The following is an 18,039-nucleotide window of genomic DNA, read 5'->3' on the forward strand; positions in this document are numbered from 1 at the left end:
ATGATTTATTTTATTTTATTTATTATTTATTATTATTTTTTGTTTGGGAGAAACAAAAGTCAACATTAATGAAGTACGAAACTTAAAATATTAGATACCTCACTACAAAAATATTTTTATCTTGAAGAAACTTGACAACATTATCTAATGTAAGAGAGTCTAATATTGTATTTTATTTAATTTAATTTTTATTAATTTTAGTTGATTTAAGAGTATATTATTAAATTATTATTATTTAAAAATTATAGGTAAAATAAAATTCTTTTTTTACTTGTATGAGGATTTTAAGTCAATCATGTTTTATTTAAGAATAGAACATTTATTTTGTTTAAATTTTTTGTTAATTATTTTAATTATATTAGATAATTAAGAGTAGAGTTTTATTGAAATGTGGGTTTATAATATTATAAATAACATTTTTAAGCTTAGTTATGAGATATTCAAATTGAGAGTTAATAAATAATATTTTTTGAAGTATGAGTGTTTATTTTTTTGGGTTCTTTTTAAAGAGTAAAAAGTTTTAGTATTTTTAATTTAGCCAATTAAAGTGAGATTTTGGTTATTTTTTTCACCTTAGTAGGTTTTCAACTTTATCAAGATTGGTGATTCACCTTAATGAAGTTTTCAACCTCACTACGATTAGTGTTTTTCATAATGTCTAGATGTTTTTACAACGTAGAAGTAATTTATCTATAGTATATATTGGAATAAAATTGGGTAAAATCCAACAATTTAATAGAGAAAGATAAGAAAGCAATGTTTAATCATAATTTGGAATATTGAAATAAAATTATTAAAGTTGAATAATAATCTAACATGTGGTCATCACTTACCTTAATTTTGGAATTTCTTTTCCCTTTTTCCCATTGATTTTTCCGTGTTCCTTTAGCTGTTCATTCTCCTCTTCTCTATGTGAGTTTTAAGAGGTATAAATAGGGATAAGAAAAGCTGTGTGTTGTAGTGGAAAACCCCATAATTTTGGTACCCCTAAGCTACTGCTTTTGAGCAATGAATGAAGTAATTATGGCAACCATGGTCCTAATTTCAAGTGTGAAAATCACATCTTATGTTGAATGTGAATATAATTATTAACACTTTAATAAAAATTTAAGTTAATCACTACTTAATGGAGTTTAAACTTTTGAAAATTACATGAATTAGATTTGAAAAATTGTTCGACCAATAATATTTAAATCAAGATCGTTACTCCATGTGATTTGGTTTATACACATTGATAATAGCCAATTGACGCGAAAGTGGTTAATTAGCACAAATGACAAAGGTAAAAAAGAGATTTTTTTATTGTTTGAAAAGCATGTAAAGGTAAAGGATGGATTAATAAGAGGGATGCCTTCCCTCATAAACCTACCTTTTCTTTTCTTTTCTTTTTATGTAAAAAAAAACATAGAAGGTGCGTATGAGATTTCCACCCTTTAACCAGATAAAAAAGTGAAAATTCCTTAAATTCTTTTCCTTTCTCTTCGTAAGTTAACTAAATAAGGTAATTTTATTATTATGTCAAAAATGAATCTTTTCATAGTTCGAATTTTATTCACAACCGTTATAGTTTGAGGACTTGTTTTAAGGTAAAATATTCATATTGCTTTGAGTTTTGGCCATAATTTCATGCAAGTTTATTAATATTCGAAATGAATAGTCCGTTCTAAAAGAATATCTTGCGCTCGACGCATAAGTCCTATCATTAGTTAATCGTTAATGTTTTCGATATTTGATCACGTGGTAATATTTTTAGGATAATTTTACCTTTCATCGTAATGTGCAGGAATGAGAACTTGACGCTTGGCCTGAAAAATTTAGAGAGTTACTGCGAAATTTTTTTTTTTTTATCTAGGTACGATTGGTCACCTATTAAAATTGTTCTTCTTGATAAAGTCCTAAATTAATTTTAGGATTGCTTAAAGAACAAGACTTAGTCTATGTATTTCAGAGTTGGATTCGGAAGTACAGTTATGTTTGGGAAAAGATTAGCAATCTCGTGATGCCCGTTCTACGAATAGTACCACTTTATCATATATTATCCTATTAACCTTAACTTTTTACTTTTATTTTTATATTTCCCTAATCCTTGTTTATTTATTTTATTTACAAATTAAAACATTTTTTTTCAACCTTACAGGGTGAGACGTGCATATGATGCAATTGTAAAATGCATGGCATAAAATCTAGATAATGTCAACGAAAACCATTAATTGAGTGTACTTCTTGAATCCACCCATCACACTAGTTGGATCTAAAGGTATTCTCTCACTTAGAGAAATATACGAAAAACTCGCATTTGCAAGTTTAATTAGTAAATCTCATCATCAGAGTAGTCGTTTGTATGTAAAAACTATATTTTAATAAATGCAAATCTTAATACAAGTAGAAATCTTTTATTAAGGATATTCTTCGAGTCTTTTCATTATACTAGTAGGACTCAAAGGTATCTTTTCACCTAGAAAATAGTTGGTTAAAAATGTTTGTTTACACTATGTCCATGAGCACTTTTATCTTCTGGTTCCCCCAAATTTGTTTCTGTTTCCAGGCGCGTGTATGCTTATATGGGAATCCCATTGCAATCAAGTAATATCTCATCTGCACTTGCAACATTCAGGATGCTTGAGGAGCCCATTTACAATCTTCCCGATACAATCTCAACGACTGTGATTAGACTAAAGGATCCCTGAATAAAATATCCTAATCATTTCTCAACATGATGACCTGCCAGCTGATGTCATTCAGAAGCTTCCTAAAGGAAGTACTGTCATAGCAGTTGATCAGAAGTCCTTCCACCAGTTCCTTGGTTCTCTTGCTCTATCTTGACACATTCGGTACTCTTTTTGTTCTTCATTCCGGACTTTTCACCTAATCAAATTCCCTTGTATTCCAGGAATTTTTCTTGAAGCTTTTGAGTGAAAACATTTATATATGCTACTCATCAAATAGAACTTTAATTTTACCAAATGCGAATCTTATATATCCTGGTGAGTGATACATATAGTTTGAAACAGTAACTCATCTTTCCTAGGAAAATAAGGTATCCCCTATCTCTACATTCCTTTTAATGGTAACGAGTTAGCAGTTGAAAAATGGCATTCATGCTATCAGATGAATCGATCCTGGCAATTGCTTTCTTAATATTTGCTGTCAGAGAAGATGGAGAGAATCGGATCGTGGGGCAGAAGCAACTGCTAGTCTGTGCAAACGGATAGCCAGCAAAAAAGACAAGGTTCACCATTCAGCGGGAGGTAAAAAATTCCCCTCCACCTTTTTGATGAACCATTAATTTCTCGAAGGTGTTTAACAATGAATGATTCTTTATTTTATTTGAAAGCACAGATGCTATCAAGTACACAAATAGTCACATATTGAAAGTAATGCAAGTATTCTCCATCTTTCCCTCATCTTTTAAGCTGTTCAAAGCTGGATACCCTCTACTTAAATCTTATTCAAAGGGTCGTGCATACAAATTCATTCAAAGGGTAATAGATAATTTTTTTTTTTGACAATAATTAAGATTTAACCGCATGTCTTAAGAGGCCAGGAATGTGAATGTTGATCATGTAATCCTCCCAATCAATACTCTTGGAATCGAAGTCAAATACACCCATATCAATGCCTCTCTCTTGAGCCACCATTCGCAACTTGTCTAAATTTTTGTCACTAAAGCTGTATAGGGAGACAAGAGCATTTAAAACAATTTAATTAGTGATTAAAAATATTAAATTGTTAAGCCAAAAGCAAAAATTTTGAAATAAATAATAAACACATATGCATACTCACATGCCCTTAAAGAAGGCATAAGGTTTGTAAAATTCTGCCAACCGCATTGCAAACTTGATTTTGCGATTAAGGTCCATGTACACTTGCCTGAAATCCTGGCAACAAAGGATGTTCACCAAGTGCAATACCTTTACAAATTACAAACATAAAAAATATATATTATAATAAGAAATGAGAATTAATTAAATAAGAGGAGTACTTATAAAAAAATACAAGACATAATGTTTTAAGAAACCCTTAAACTATTGAAAAAAATTTAAATAAATTTTTATTTTTCTATTGCGTACAATTAAGTCTCTATACTTTTATTTTGAATCAAATAGATCTTTATAACTAATGATTAATTGAGGTGGAGAGTGAAAAATACCACGTGACTATGCCATCATGTCATATTAGTATGTCATGTTATTATCTGTTATGACATGTTAGCATTCTATATCAACATTACGTGATATAAAATGACATGTAATGTTTTAACTAATGACAATTAATTAATTATTAATTTTATGGACTTATTTAATCCGAAACAAAAGCATAACAGTTTGAATGAATGCAATAAAAACATAAAAATTGATTTAATTTTTTCTAAATAGTTCAGAGTCCTTTTAGATATTATGTCAAAATAAAAATTAAGACTGTAACAAACCTTCAATGGAAACACATATTTAGTCCACATGTAGAGAAAATATCCACTGATTGTGCTCAACACTGTTCCTTTGCGAACTTTAACTCGTTGTCCGTTTCTATTAGACCATGGGTTTTCAGTGAAATAACGGTGCATAAATTTGGAAAAATACCTGAGTTTTAAAGGATTTTGCAAAGAGGAGCTAACATGGTAAATGGTCTGACAAGATTGATCATTCGTGTGAACAACCATGGCCACAACCATTGCATTTACCACCATGTCTGCCGGTATCTGCATAAATTTTGAAATTCACGTTTTTAATTTCACTTGCAATCATACCCAGCCATAGGAAGAAAAGGGTTTATGTTATCTAGAGACTAAAAATACTCGCCACATCGAGGGCAGAGTTAGGATAGCCAGGAAAACATGTTAATTTCCCCTTGCCATAACTCACAATGACGCTATCTATAGTTCTGCAGTAACACAAACATTAATGAGTCATTATTCCCAATATACAGCGTTAATGAAAGCAATAAATTGCATTAATGAAATATAATAATAATCCTAAATCAAATACCATAAAAATTTGAAGTTACAATTTGGTCATGATAATTACCTCACACCTTCAATCCAGCCAGGGAAGGGTTCTTTATAAGTGCTTGCAATCATGGTAGGGCGGATAATGACAAGAGGCAAATCTCCTTTGAAGTTCCCTAAAAGCATCTCTCCCATTGCCTTTGTAAACACGTATGTGTTAGGCCACCCATACAATTTTGCCCTGTATTCATAAGAAACAAGGTTTACCACTGTTTTCTTTTTACTTTTTTTTTTTTTTAATTTAAGATATCGTCCATACAATTCAAGGTGAAGTGAAAATGATGACGGTGAGAGAGAAACATTTTGAGGCCGAATTCCTTCATTTCTGATTTTATTACTTCGTTTGGGGCATGTTGGAATCGCAATTCATCTAATTTTTCCTCTACAATTCTCTTCTCTTCAATAATGTCTAATTTACATGTTTTCAACAATGTATCATCCACGGAGAATGGTTTTTCTAATATAATTCCTGCTTGTTCATCGCACACGTAGGCTAAAAGAAAATTATAATAAAAAAGCATGATTGTCAATCTTAATTTATCTCCGATATATGTTCTGAATGCACTAAAATTTAACTATGTATATAACAAATATCAACCACTAATTAATCAAGAACGATCAATTAATTTCATATTTACCAGTTGATGTGTGGAGAAACAGCTTTATCTTATCACATTTCTTCGCAAAGCTCAAAACGTTAAGAGCTCCAAACGTATTGATGGCCAATGCAACATCATAGCTTGAAAAATAAGAGGAAAGAAGAAAAGCATAGGGGGCAGCAGTTGATAAAATTATAGGCAAAATTATGTTCTTATGGCCTACTCCTATAATTCGAATATGAGGATTCTAAATTACCTTTCATTGAATCCTGTTGTGGCTGCAACATGTACTACAATTTCTATTTCTCTCAACATATGTTCTCTTAATTTCGATTCATTTAGCCCCAAGCTTTCAGATGAGATATCACCTGGCACTGCTATCACCTTAGTTGATAAAAAGAGATCAAATTCTGATCCCCAACGGTCTCGAAGAATCCTAAATAATTCTGTGCTTATGATCTACATAAAAATTAATCCATGTAAGACTTTTTTTGTGAATTTGAAATTGAATTTTATATAGAGTGTAATAAATTAGATTTGAAAGAAGAATTTTAATTTCAAATTTAGTATAAATCATATGATAGAATGGTAGTAATTACGAACATAACGTTGATGATTATTGTCCAATTGCCTGAATTTGTTAATGAAGTACCTAACTTAAAATTCATTAGATACCTCACCATTCAACCGTTTTGTGGCAGAATTAGTATCTGCAGCCCTAAGAAGAAGATAGAGCTTATTCACATTCGGTTGAAGCCTTAATATCTTCTCCACAAAGACTGAAACCAGAGTTGAGAATTAAAACATTAAATAAAATTAATATGATTAATTATATTTTATTTTAAATTAAATCATCATCCTTGGCTTCGTAAGAGAAAGAGAGAGTACCCTTTGCTAAAAATCCAGTTGCACCAGTGACTAAAATAGTTTTGCCTTGAAGAAACTTGACAACATTATCCAACTCCATATTCATGTCTGAGAACCCAAAAAGAAATCAAATTAAAGAAATAATTTATCTATAGTATATATTGGAGAATAAAATTGGGTAAAATCCAATAATTTAATAGAGAAAAGATAAGAAAGCAATGTTTAATGATAATTTGAAAATATTGAAAATAAAATTATTAAAGTCGAAAAATTATCTAACATGTGGACATTACCTACCTTGATTTTGGAATTTCTTTCCCCTTTTTCCCACTGATTTTTCCTTGTTCTTTTAGCTGTTCTTTCTCATCTTCTCTATGTGACTTTTAAGAGGTATTTATAAGGGATAAGAAAAGCTGTGTATGGTAGTGGAAAACCCCCCAATTATGGAACCCTTAGGGCACTGCTTTTGAGCAATGAATGAAGTAATTATGGCAACCTTGGTCTTTATTCCAAGTGTGACATCACATCCCATGTTTGAATGTGAATGCAATTATTAACACTTTCGTGAAAATTTAAGTTAATCAATATTAGTTATTAATGGAGTTTAAATTTTTAAAAATCACATAATTTAGATTTGAGAAATTATTCAATCAATAATATTTAGATCAAGATCGTTACACTATGTGATTTGGTTTATACACACTAACTATAACCAATTGAGACGAGAAGCTGAAAGTAAGTTAATTACCTCAAATGAGGAAGATAAACGAGAGATTTTTTACCCCATAAGCTCCTCAACATCTTGCGAGTAACAATAATTCAAAGGGCAACAATCAATCCATATGTTTGAAACATGTTTATTTCATGTATTTGTTCTTAGTTAAACATCAATCACATGATAAAGAGATATATTACTGGATTGCTATCCTCCACCAATTCCACAAGCTGAGGTGTCTTCTTAAGGTTTAGATATGCTAATAGTTAGATGTGTAGTTGTCACAGATAATAAAGATGAGAAAAAGAGTACCTAAAAAAATTTGTATTAAGTTACCATCCTACTTTTCTCAGGCTATAAAGATAGTTTAATGCCTATACAAGTAATTGCACATAAATAGTAGAGATGAATTTTAGATGCCTACCTTTATAATTTGAGAGATCAACCCAAATAAGAGATGAGGCTATAATAAAAATAATCAAGATAAAAACTATCAGATTATTAGAATATTTAATGCTAACTCACATAAGTAACTGTTTACCTATACTAAACCTTCATTCAACCAAGTCCTGCGTGTCAATCTTTGCAAAACACTTAACCCAAGATAAGAGACTGCAATAAAAATAATCAAGATGAAAACCATCATATTATCAAAATATTTCATCCTAACTCACATAGGAAACTATTTAGTTGTACTAACCATTCCTTTAGCCAAGTCCTGTGTGCCAATATTTACCAAACACTTTTGAAGCATAACAGGATGCAACAGATTCCTTACCTATATGGATATGTAGATTTGCAATTAAGTTATGAGAATAATTGAATCATTTATTTAGATTATCTTCAAAAGTAGGTTTTTAAGCACCCATGAAATAATGTCACCTTGTATTTTTTGAAAGATGTGTAATTAATTTATCCCATACTGACTAACTTAATTAACTTACCTTAACGAAGATTAAAATGAATAATTAACTTATATGATCAATAATTGCTTCACTGCTCCAACCTTACTTTGGCTTTCACCCCCACTTTTCATTGTCACTCCCATGCACATCAAATTGCTTGCCTTAGAGCTGAGTCAATTTTAGGGGCTTTGTGTTCTTGATAAACCCTCTGGTGAGGATGAATATATGATACTACTTACATGTCTTAAAAAATATTAAGTGGCATGATTTTAATGGGTACCTAAAAATCCACTTTATATGATCCTAATATAATTTAGGCATTGTAGGGAGAACAGGCAGTGCTAAATCAACTCTTGTACAAACACTTTTCCGAATTGTTGAACCTGCTGAAGGCCAGATTATAATTGATGTTGTCAATATCTCATCAATTGGACTGCATGATTTGCAGTCAAGACTCAGCATCATTCCTCAGGATCCTACTTCGTTTGAAGGGACTGTATGGAGCAACTTGGATTCTCTTGAAGAGTACACAGAGGAACAAGTTTGGGAGGTGGGTTCATTTCATTTTGATTAGGAGAGAAACAAATATCCAGTCTATACTATTTCTTTTCTAATAAGATGTATCTTTTATGATTGGAATTTGAAGTCTGACATGTATTAAGTGTCCACTTGGGGATGAAGTTAGAAAGAAGGATAGAAGGCTAGATTTCACAGATCTTGTTTTCTGTGATATAAAATAAAACTTGTTTAAAGTTTCCTAAGTTCCAATATTGAACGAATTCTTTATTTCATTACGACACTGATGCTTGATGAAGCTACGGTATCCTTTGATACAGCTACTGATAATCTGATTCACAGTACCGTTAGGGAGCACTTCTCTGACTGTACTGTCATAACAATCGCCCACCGGATAACTTCTGTTCTTGACAGTGATATGGTTCTGCTTCTGAGTCATGGCTAGTATAATTTGTGTAATTCAATAGTTTGCTTGTAGGATTTGTTGGGAGTTCAACTCATTTAAAACCTTTTAACAGTTGCAGGACTTATCAGAGAATATGATTCTCCAGCTAGATTGCTAGAAAACAAGTCTTCCTCTTTTGCACAGCTTGTAGCAGACTACACTGGGAGATCAGATTTGAGTTTGAAGAAGCTTGACTGAATCAGATTATGGAAAAATAAGTATTACATTTGATTTTCACTCTATTTTAACAAAAGATCAACAGGATGAGGCAAACTTAGTTGCTCATATAGCAATCGGATGAATCTATCCTGGCAATTGCTTTCTTAATATTTGCAGTCAGAGAAGATGGAGAGAGAATATTGGACCATGGGGCAGAAGCAACTGCTAGTCTGTCTTGTCTGAGCAAGGAAACAGATCTCCAAGGCAACAGTCTCATCAGATAACACTGTTCTTGATAGTTAAGTTTGTTTTTGACTTCCATTGGTAAAAACAAAAACTTGGTTTCAGGGTGTACGAAGGAATATGATTTCCTGCAAGGTTGATGATGATCTGACACCAAATATTGGTTCCAGTAACTGAGGACCAGATAACCAGAAACAACAGTGTTCTTGATACTATTATTCCTGAAGCATGTTAGTGTCACATGGTTTCCAGTACTTTCCATTTAGATTTTGACAGGTCATTTGGTTGCATTTCCAAGAACTTTCACTTTCAAAAAGCTGTTGTTGGAAATAGGGAATGGAAGAAAAAGAATACTATATTCCTCCATAGTTGCCAAGCAAAGATGCCTTTTTCAACTCTTCCAAGTTTCTTGTCAAAGGAGAGTATAATAATTTATTCACATTATGCTCTTGACTCTTTGAACCTGATGCATGGCTTTTTTTCTTTCTTTATTTTGTTTGTTTGTTTGCTTAGAAAGTTACACCCCCACATTCCACAAGAGATTGCAAATCTCATACTTTGGGAAGAAAAACAATAATTTATTTTGCATACCATCCATGGGTTTTGTTTGGTAGCCTGGAAAAGTTACAAAGAGATATTTTGTAATGGGATCAAGCAGGACAAATCATCTTATAGATCATAGTCATCTTAGAAGCTTGAGGAGTTGCCATGTCATCAAAATTAATGTAAAAAAATTGAAGTGGATTAATGGGACCCATTTCCAAATGAGTGAACTGTGAACCCAAACTAGTTGCTGATTTGAACCTATTTTTATATTTCCTGTTTTGCCCCTAGGAAGACAGATTCTGACAAACAGAATCCCCACATTTTCGCTGTGAGCACACAAGTCGAAGTAAAATCTGTGTGTGCTTTAGTTCGACGTCGTTTCCATTGTCTTTTTCCTTTTTTGGGTCGGCCCGTCGGCACGTGAGTCTCCGGTTTGGTCCAGCGCCACGTGTCAAGACAGTGACGGTTGAAAATTCCAACGGTTTCTATTGGTGTTTCCCGGGTTTTTTTTTCCTGGTTTGCAATAATTTACTATTGGTTGTTTGGGAAATTTTTTGAAATTATTTTAAATAATAAAAAAGCTTTAATACCCAAAATTATTTTTTAATTTAGGAGGAATATATATTTTTTATTTCGCTATTTATTTTTATAATTTGAATTAATATCAAATAACCAATGAAATTAATGTTTTGCTAAAAAGGGTCTTTAACTTTTTTTATGAGAAAAAAGGGTTATTTACTTTAAAATAATAATAAAAGAAGATTTTTTATTTATTTCTAGAAATTATTAAAATAACAAAAAGTCAGCAACTTTGAGCCAGGTTCATAGGATCAGATTATTATAATCTTATAAAGATTGATAAATGAAAGAAAAATTAATTCTTGAATTAAAACAAGGGTTTCTTTCCATTTTTTTCTTTGTTCAGAAAGCAAAAAGTTGTAGTAAAAGTCTTCGTCAGACAATTTTCCATTACTAAAGAAGTGTTATTTATTTATCTTTTTTTTTGGGCTCTTCTTTTTGGTTTAATTTCTAGTTTCCCTCTCTACAGAACAGAGGCATCTCTTATGTTCTGTCTTTCTCTCTCTCACTCTCTCAAGTATCACTCCTATCCGGGAAAGCCTCCAAACTTTTGTGTTTTTTAACTGTCTTTTGAGGCTTCAGCCTCCCTTCCTCTTTGCTCTCTCTGTCTCTCAAGTCTTGCTCTCCACGCATATCCCTTCCCCAAGTAATCTTCCTAATTTGACTCTCTCCTTTTATTGCCCACTTTTGACTGTGATACTCCTTTTAAGTCTTGTTTATATATAAACTCAAAAATAGAAACTTTCAGACACTTACACAAGCAAGTATCTTCTCCAACACTGAAAACCCAAGTTTTTTCTTCAGTAAAAAGTCCAAAAGAATGAAACTTTTTGCTTCAGAATCACCTTTGCTAATGAGTTCAGCTTCTAGTTTTGATTTTCTCCTAAAACCCATGTTTCTTCGTTGGTTTTCTGCTTCATTGCACCTAGTTTTATTGCTTCTCTTGCTGGTCTTATGGGTAGTGAACAGAGTTAAAGAAGCTGGTGGGGAAGGATCAAAGAAGAGGTTAAGGCAAAGGAAGGTTTTATGGTATAAGCAAACTTTAGCTTGTTGTTTTATTGTATCAGCTTTCAATATTGTCTTGTGTTTGTTAAGTTATTTTTATTGGTATAGAAATGGTTGGTCTGAGGATAAGTTAGTGTCTCTTTCTGATTATGTGGTAAAAACACTTGCTTGGGGTGCAACGTGTGTTTATTTGCATTTCTCCAATTCTGGTGAACAAAAGAAGTTCCCATTGTTGTTGAGAATTTGGTGGGGTTTGTATTTTTCAATTTCTTGTTATTGTCTTGTTGTAGACGTTGTTCTTTACAACAAACATGTTTCTTTCCCGAGTCAGTACTTAATATCCGATGTTTTTTCTGTTATTACTGGTTTGTTCCTATGTATTGTGGGGTTTTTTGGAAGAAATGAGGGTGAAGATACCCTCCTTGGGGAGCCCCTTTTACATGGAGATTCTAGTGTTGGTAATGGTGTAGAGTTGAGTAAGAGAAAAGGAGGTGATACTGTAACCCCATATTCAAATGCTGGTATTTTCAGCATTCTTACATTTTCTTGGATGGGCCCTCTTATTGCTGCTGGCAATAAAAAACCTTTAGACCTTGAGGATGTTCCTCAGCTAGATAGCAGTGATAGTGTTGTTGGGGCTTTTCCAAATTTTAGAAACAGGCTCGAGTCAGCTGACAGTGATGGGAGTGGAGTTACCGCGCTTAAGCTTGTGAAGGCACTGTTCTTCTCAGCTTGGAAAGATATTCTTTGGACAGCTTTATTCACGGTCACGTACACTGTGGCTTCATATGTTGGCCCATATCTCATTGACACTTTTGTTCAGTACCTGAATGGGCAGCGGGAGTTTAAAAATGAGGGGTATCTTCTGGTTATTGCTTTCTTTGTTGCAAAGCTAGTAGAGTGCTTAACGCAGAGGCTCTGGTTTTTCAAGTTGCAGCAAGTAGGAATTAGGCTGAGAGCAGTACTGGTAGCAATGATTTATAACAAGGGTTTAACCCTTTCGTGCCATTCAAAGCAGAGCCACACCAGTGGGGAGATCATCAATTTCATGACTGTCGATGCGGAGAGGGTGGGTGAGTTTAGTTGGTACATGCATGATCCATGGATGGTAGCTTTGCAAGTTGCTTTGGCCTTGGTGATCTTGTATAAAAACCTTGGATTAGCATCCATTGCAGCTTTTGTTGCAACAGTGTTTGTTATGTTGGCAAATATTCCTCTGGGAAAAATGCTAGAGAAGTTTCAGGACAAGTTGATGGAATCTAAAGATAAAAGGATGAAGGCAACATCAGAAATTTTAAGAAATATGAGAATTCTCAAACTTCAAGGGTGGGAAATGAAGTTTTTGTCAAAGATTATTGAACTCAGGAATGTTGAGGAAGGATGGTTAAAAAGATTTGTTTATACAAATGCAATGACTAGTTTTCTTTTCTGGGTTGCACCATCGTTTGTGTCAGTAGCCACTTTTGGTGCTTGTATTTTTTTAGGAGTTCCACTTGAGTCAGGGAAGATCCTATCTGCACTAGCAACATTCAGGGTTCTTCAAGAGCCAATCTACAATCTTCCTGACACAATTTCAATGATAGCTCAGACAAAGGTGTCTCTTGATAGAATTGCTTCCTTCCTCCGCCTTGATGACTTGGAGCCTGATGTTATAGAGAAGCTTCCAAGAGGTAGTTCTGATACTGCAATTGAGATCATTGATGGGAATTTCGCTTGGGATTTCTCTTCTTCTACTGCAACGTTAGAAGATATAAATTTGAAAGTTTGCCATGGTATGAGGGTCGCTGTTTGTGGTACAGTTGGTTCTGGTAAGTCGAGTTTGCTTTCCTGTATTTTAGGGGAATTACCCAAGATATCTGGAACTCTTAAATTGTGTGGTACAAAGGCCTATGTTGCTCAGTCGCCTTGGATACAAAGTGGCAAGATTGAAGAAAACATATTGTTTGGCAAGGAGATGGATAGGGAGAGGTATGACAGAGTGCTTGAAGCTTGTACCCTCAAGAAAGATCTTGAAATCCTCTCATTTGGTGATCAGACCGTTATAGGTGAGAGGGGAATCAATTTGAGCGGTGGGCAGAAGCAAAGAGTACAGATTGCACGTGCTTTATATCAAGATGCTGATATCTATCTCTTTGATGATCCATTCAGCGCTGTGGATGCTCACACAGGATCTCATTTATTTAAGGTAACATCTTTTCTTCTCTCATACTATTGCATGTAGTTTAAAAGTTACTTTTAATCTATGCAGAAAGCTATGCTGCTCTATGTACAGTAATTAATTGAACTACTAACATTTGCAATTTTGTCAGCTGCTTATTTGAGCTTTCTTGTTCAGTTGGTGCTTTGCCTGAGTAATTGTTTAATCTTTGAATGATAGGAAGTTTTACTAGGCAGTTTGAGTTCAAAAACAGTGATTTATGTCACTCATCAAGTTGAGTTTTTACCAGCTGCTGATCTGATCTTGGTAAGCTATTTACGTTTTCAGTGATTTTCCTCCTATGCCTTGGAGGGTAGGCAATAATATAATTTCAGGGTTAAAATTTTGCATTTTTGTTAGGTCATGAAAGATGGCAGGATTACACAAGCTGGAAAGTTTAACGACATTCTCAATTCAGGAACTGATTTTATGGAACTTGTGGGTGCACATAAGAAAGCTTTGTCAGCCCTTGATACTGTTGATGCAGGATCTGTTTCTGAAAAAAATATCAGTGAAGGAGATGGTACCATGGGATGTGCTAATGGGGAAGTGCAGAAAGAAGAAAACCAAAATAATGAGAGTGGTAAAGTAGATGATGTAGGGCCAAAAGGTCAGCTTGTTCAAGAAGAAGAGCGAGAAAAAGGAAAAGTTGGGTTTTCAGTCTACTGGAAGTATATCACAACAGCATATGGAGGAGCTCTTGTGCCTTTAATATTGCTGGCGCAGATTCTCTTTCAGCTTTTTCAAATTGGTAGCAATTATTGGATGGCTTGGGCATCTCCTGTGTCTGCAGATGTCAAACCTCCTGTTCGGAGCTTTACACTAATAATTGTCTATTTAGCTTTGGCCGTTGCTAGTGCCTTTTCTGTCCTTGCCAGAGCCATGCTTCTTAATACAGCTGGATACAAAACAGCCACTCTTTTCTTCAAAAAGATGCATTCATGCATTTTCCGTGCTCCTATGTCATTCTTTGATTCCACACCAAGCGGAAGAATCCTAAACAGAGTTAGTATCTAATGTTTTCTTGTGTGAATGTCAAACATTCCATTTATCTTATTTTTTTGGCATTCCTCCCTTGTTTCTGAAGGATTCTATTATTTTCCTGCCTCTTTTAGGCTTCTACAGATCAAAGTGCAGTGGATATGAGCATTCCGTATCAAGTTGGTGCATTCGCCTTTTCAGTTATCCAGCTCCTTGGTATCATTGCAGTCATGTCTCAAGTTGCTTGGCAGATCTTTATCATTTTTATCCCTGTGGTTGCTACCTGTATTTGGTACCAGGTAATTCTTGTCCCCTCATATAATATGTTGTCTGTCAATTTGTGGTTATAGAATGTATGACCTCATAGACTTGCAATATATATTGTAAATCTCAAAGTCGTTCGAGAAAACATAAAACCTTGCATAATACTTGGACATAGGAATTCTCATAAACTTGTAATTTTTCAGCAATATTACATATCTTCTGCACGAGAACTTGCACGATTGGTTGGAGTATGCAAAGCTCCAGTGATACAGCATTTTGCTGAAACAATTTTAGGAGCAACAACTATCAGGAGCTTTGATCAAGAATCAAGATTCCAAGAGGCAAACATGATACTAATGGATGCATTTTCTCGTCCAAAATTTCATGTTGCTGGTGCAATGGAATGGCTGTGCTTCCGCCTGGACATGTTGTCTTCCATTACTTTTGCCTTCTCTTTGTTCTTTTTGATTTCTATACCAGAGGGAATTATTGATCCTGGTAAGTGATTGTAGATTGGAATCTTTATTGACTACCATGTCATTGTAGATAACAGATGTTAAAGGAGAATGACTGAAAGTGTTTTCGTGTTTTCTTTTGCTTAGCCATTGCGGGTTTAGCTGTGACGTATGGACTCAATCTAAATATATTGCAAGCTTGGGTAGTATGGAATATTTGCAATATGGAGAATAAAATTATATCTGTTGAGAGACTGCTTCAGTACAGTAGTATTCCTAGTGAGCCTGCCCTTGTGATAGAAACTAACCGTCCGGACCGTTCTTGGCCATCTCATGGAGAAGTTAATATTCATGATCTGCAGGTAATGCAGTTATGCAGTGTTTATGACTCTAAGTTGTTATGTGTTGTTTTTGAAATAAATGATGATGTTCGATGTAGGTGCGGTATGCTCCACACATGCCACTCGTCTTGCGAGGTATGACATGCACATTACCAGGAGGGTTGAAAACTGGCATTGTAGGGAGAACAGGGAGTGGTAAAACAACTCTCATACAAACACTTTTCCGCATAGTTGAACCTGCAGCAGGTCAGATTATAATTGATGGCGTTAATATCTCATCAATTGGACTGCATGATTTGCGGTCAAGACTCAGCATCATCCCTCAGGATCCTACCATGTTTGAAGGGACTATACGGAGTAATTTGGATCCTCTTGAAGAGCACTCAGACGAACAGATTTGGGAGGTGGGTTCATTTCATTTTGATTACGAGAGAAAAGCTTTTCTGGTCTGTACCATTTATTTTCGAATAAAATGCTGTGTTTATGATTGGTATTTGAAGTGTGATATGTATTGATGTATGTTTTGATTTTTTAAGGCATTGGATAAGTGCCAACTTGGGGATGGAGTTAGAAAAAAGGAAGGCGGGCTAGATTCTTCAGGTCTGATCTTCTATCATATAACATACAAGTCGGATGTCATGCAAGTTGTTTAAAATCTACTACTAAATTCAACTGTTTAAAGAAATGTTGAAGTATTATAACATTGCTTCTGCAGTTACCGAGAATGGAGAGAATTGGAGCATGGGACAGAGGCAGCTGGTCTGTCTCGGGCGTGTGCTGCTCAAGAAAAGTAAGATCCTAGTGCTAGATGAAGCTACGGCATCAGTTGATACAGCTACCGATAATCTGATTCAGACAACCTTAAGGGAGCACTTTTCTGACTGTACAGTCATAACAATTGCACACCGGATCACTTCTGTTCTTGACAGTGATCTGGTTCTGCTTCTAAGCCACGGTTAGCACGGTTGTGTTATCTATCATTTGCTTGTAGGATCCTTTGAACTTCATTTCGTTTAAAACTATGTTTAACTGTCGCAGGACTTGTCGAAGAATACGATTCTCCCGCTAGATTGCTGGAAAACAAGTCTTCAGCTTTCGCACAGCTTGTAGCCGAGTATACTGTGAGATCAAATTCAAGCCTGGAGAAGTTCGACTGAATTAGATGATCACGAAAAATATATGTTCGGTACTCATTGGGAATGTTTTGTACAAGACAATCCTAGTAGTTTCCTGGGCTTCAATAAACACTAGTTATATATTTTCCTTTTCTCTCTTCTATCAGTCTGCCATTATTAAGTTACAAAGAATTTTTAAGACATGTTACGTCAAGAAAATTAATGTGAAAAATTGTCAAAAACACGTGCGAAGAAAAAAATATTATTAATATAAAGTCAACAATTGGGTGGTGGGCCTTCACAAGTCCGTTAGTGGGGCCCATTTCAAAAAGAAAGTGTCCAGATTAGTATCCCCCAAGTTTTCGTGGTGTGCAATGAGGATACAAGTCGAAGCAAAACTGTGAGGCTTCAGTACGGCGCCGTTTTTATTGTCGCTTTCCGGTTTTTGGTCAGACTGGCGGGATTTGAGTCTCCGGTTTGGTTCACCGCCAGGTGTCTGGACAATGGCGGTTGATAATTTCCAACGGTTTTTTGTTAGAGTTTCCCGGGTTTTTGTGGTTCCTTCTAACTTACTATTTTATGGTTTGAGAAATATTTTAAAATTGTTTTAAATTTATTTATAATAAATAAAAAAGACTTTTGATACCCACAATTATTATTATTTGAGTTATTATCAAATTAACCAATGAACATTAAATTTTTTTTAATGAGAAAAGAGGGACATTAAGTTTAAAATAATAATAAAATAAATTTTTTTATTTATTTTTAAAAATTATTTTTATTTTAAATTTAAAAAAAAATCAAATCTCATGATCATACATCAATCAATAAATTAAATATTTATATATTAGTTTTAAAAATTATTAAAATAATAAAAAAATATCTTTTTAAGTAACCTTAAAATTAGATTTTGATAATCTTTTTTATAAATAAAAGAAAAATTAATTCTTGAATTAAAAAAAGGTTTTTTTTTTCTTTATTGGTAATGCGAGAGTTGTAAAAATTTCATTAGATAATTTTGCCTAACAAAAAAGTGTTTCTTTTGGCTTTTTTCTTATTTCCCTCGCTACAGAGTCACTCTCACTCTATATTTCTATTTCAT

At 33.9% G+C, this 18,039-nt stretch overlaps 3 protein-coding genes across 3 annotated transcripts; 2 read left to right on the top strand and 1 right to left on the bottom strand.

The window, feature by feature from the left end:
- Positions 1-3,366: 3,366 nt before the first annotated feature.
- LOC18593330 (fatty acyl-CoA reductase 1-like) lies at positions 3,367-6,571 on the bottom strand. The gene is made up of 10 exons (XM_018124744.2): positions 6,493-6,571; positions 6,280-6,383; positions 5,861-6,063; positions 5,644-5,744; positions 5,306-5,498; positions 5,025-5,186; positions 4,800-4,881; positions 4,430-4,699; positions 3,784-3,911; positions 3,367-3,669 (listed from the first exon to the last, which is right to left on the bottom strand). Exons 1-10 carry the CDS (start codon positions 6,569-6,571, stop codon positions 3,513-3,515), a joined length of 1,479 nt encoding a protein of 492 aa, XP_017980233.2. The 3' UTR covers positions 3,367-3,512.
- Positions 6,572-8,363: 1,792 nt separating this feature from the next.
- LOC148761370 (ABC transporter C family member 3-like) lies at positions 8,364-9,250 on the top strand. The gene is made up of 5 exons (XM_088808186.1): positions 8,364-8,367; positions 8,409-8,642; positions 8,743-8,805; positions 8,850-9,047; positions 9,132-9,250. Exons 1-5 carry the CDS (start codon positions 8,364-8,366, stop codon positions 9,248-9,250), a joined length of 618 nt encoding a protein of 205 aa, XP_088664312.1.
- A 1,755-nt stretch (positions 9,251-11,005) lies between these two features.
- LOC18593332 (ABC transporter C family member 3-like) lies at positions 11,006-17,080 on the top strand. The gene is made up of 10 exons (XM_018125121.2): positions 11,006-13,769; positions 13,962-14,048; positions 14,142-14,786; positions 14,897-15,061; positions 15,230-15,524; positions 15,629-15,843; positions 15,921-16,226; positions 16,359-16,422; positions 16,538-16,777; positions 16,861-17,080. The coding sequence occupies exons 1-10, from the start codon at positions 11,400-11,402 to the stop codon at positions 16,977-16,979; spliced, it is 4,506 nt and encodes a 1,501-aa protein (XP_017980610.2). The 5' UTR covers positions 11,006-11,399; the 3' UTR covers positions 16,980-17,080.
- The last annotated feature ends 959 nt before the right edge of the window (positions 17,081-18,039 follow it).

Source organism: Theobroma cacao, chromosome 7 (genome assembly GCF_053813885.1).
Source record: "Theobroma cacao isolate CCN51 chromosome 7, ASM5381388v1, whole genome shotgun sequence".
NCBI lineage: Eukaryota > Viridiplantae > Streptophyta > Magnoliopsida > Malvales > Malvaceae > Theobroma > Theobroma cacao.

What these genes read in the sequence shown, in the direction of transcription:
- LOC18593332 (XM_018125121.2), top strand. Translation starts at nt 11,400, where the DNA reads ATGAAACTTTTTGCTTCAGAATCACCTTTGCTAATGAGTTCAGCTTCT. An exon ending in CAGCTGCTGATCTGATCTTG is followed by an intron (nt 14,049 to 14,141) that starts GTAAGCTATTTA and finishes CATTTTTGTTAG; the next exon opens with GTCATGAAAGATGGCAGGAT. An exon ending in CAGACGAACAGATTTGGGAG is followed by an intron (nt 16,227 to 16,358) that starts GTGGGTTCATTT and finishes TGATTTTTTAAG; the next exon opens with GCATTGGATAAGTGCCAACT.
- LOC18593330 (XM_018124744.2), bottom strand. Translation starts at nt 6,571, where the DNA reads ATGGAGTTGGATAATGTTGTCAAGTTTCTTCAAGGCAAAACTATTTTA. An exon ending in CAAAACGGTTGAATGGTGAG is followed by an intron (nt 6,064 to 6,279) that starts GTATCTAATGAA and finishes ATTTTTATGTAG; the next exon opens with ATCATAAGCACAGAATTATT. An exon ending in TATGCCTTCTTTAAGGGCAT is followed by an intron (nt 3,670 to 3,783) that starts GTGAGTATGCAT and finishes CTCCCTATACAG; the next exon opens with CTTTAGTGACAAAAATTTAG.
- LOC148761370 (XM_088808186.1), top strand. An exon ending in AGAGGAACAAGTTTGGGAGG is followed by an intron (nt 8,643 to 8,742) that starts TGGGTTCATTTC and finishes TTTGAAGTCTGA; the next exon opens with CATGTATTAAGTGTCCACTT. An exon ending in TAGAAGGCTAGATTTCACAG is followed by an intron (nt 8,806 to 8,849) that starts ATCTTGTTTTCT and finishes TTTAAAGTTTCC; the next exon opens with TAAGTTCCAATATTGAACGA.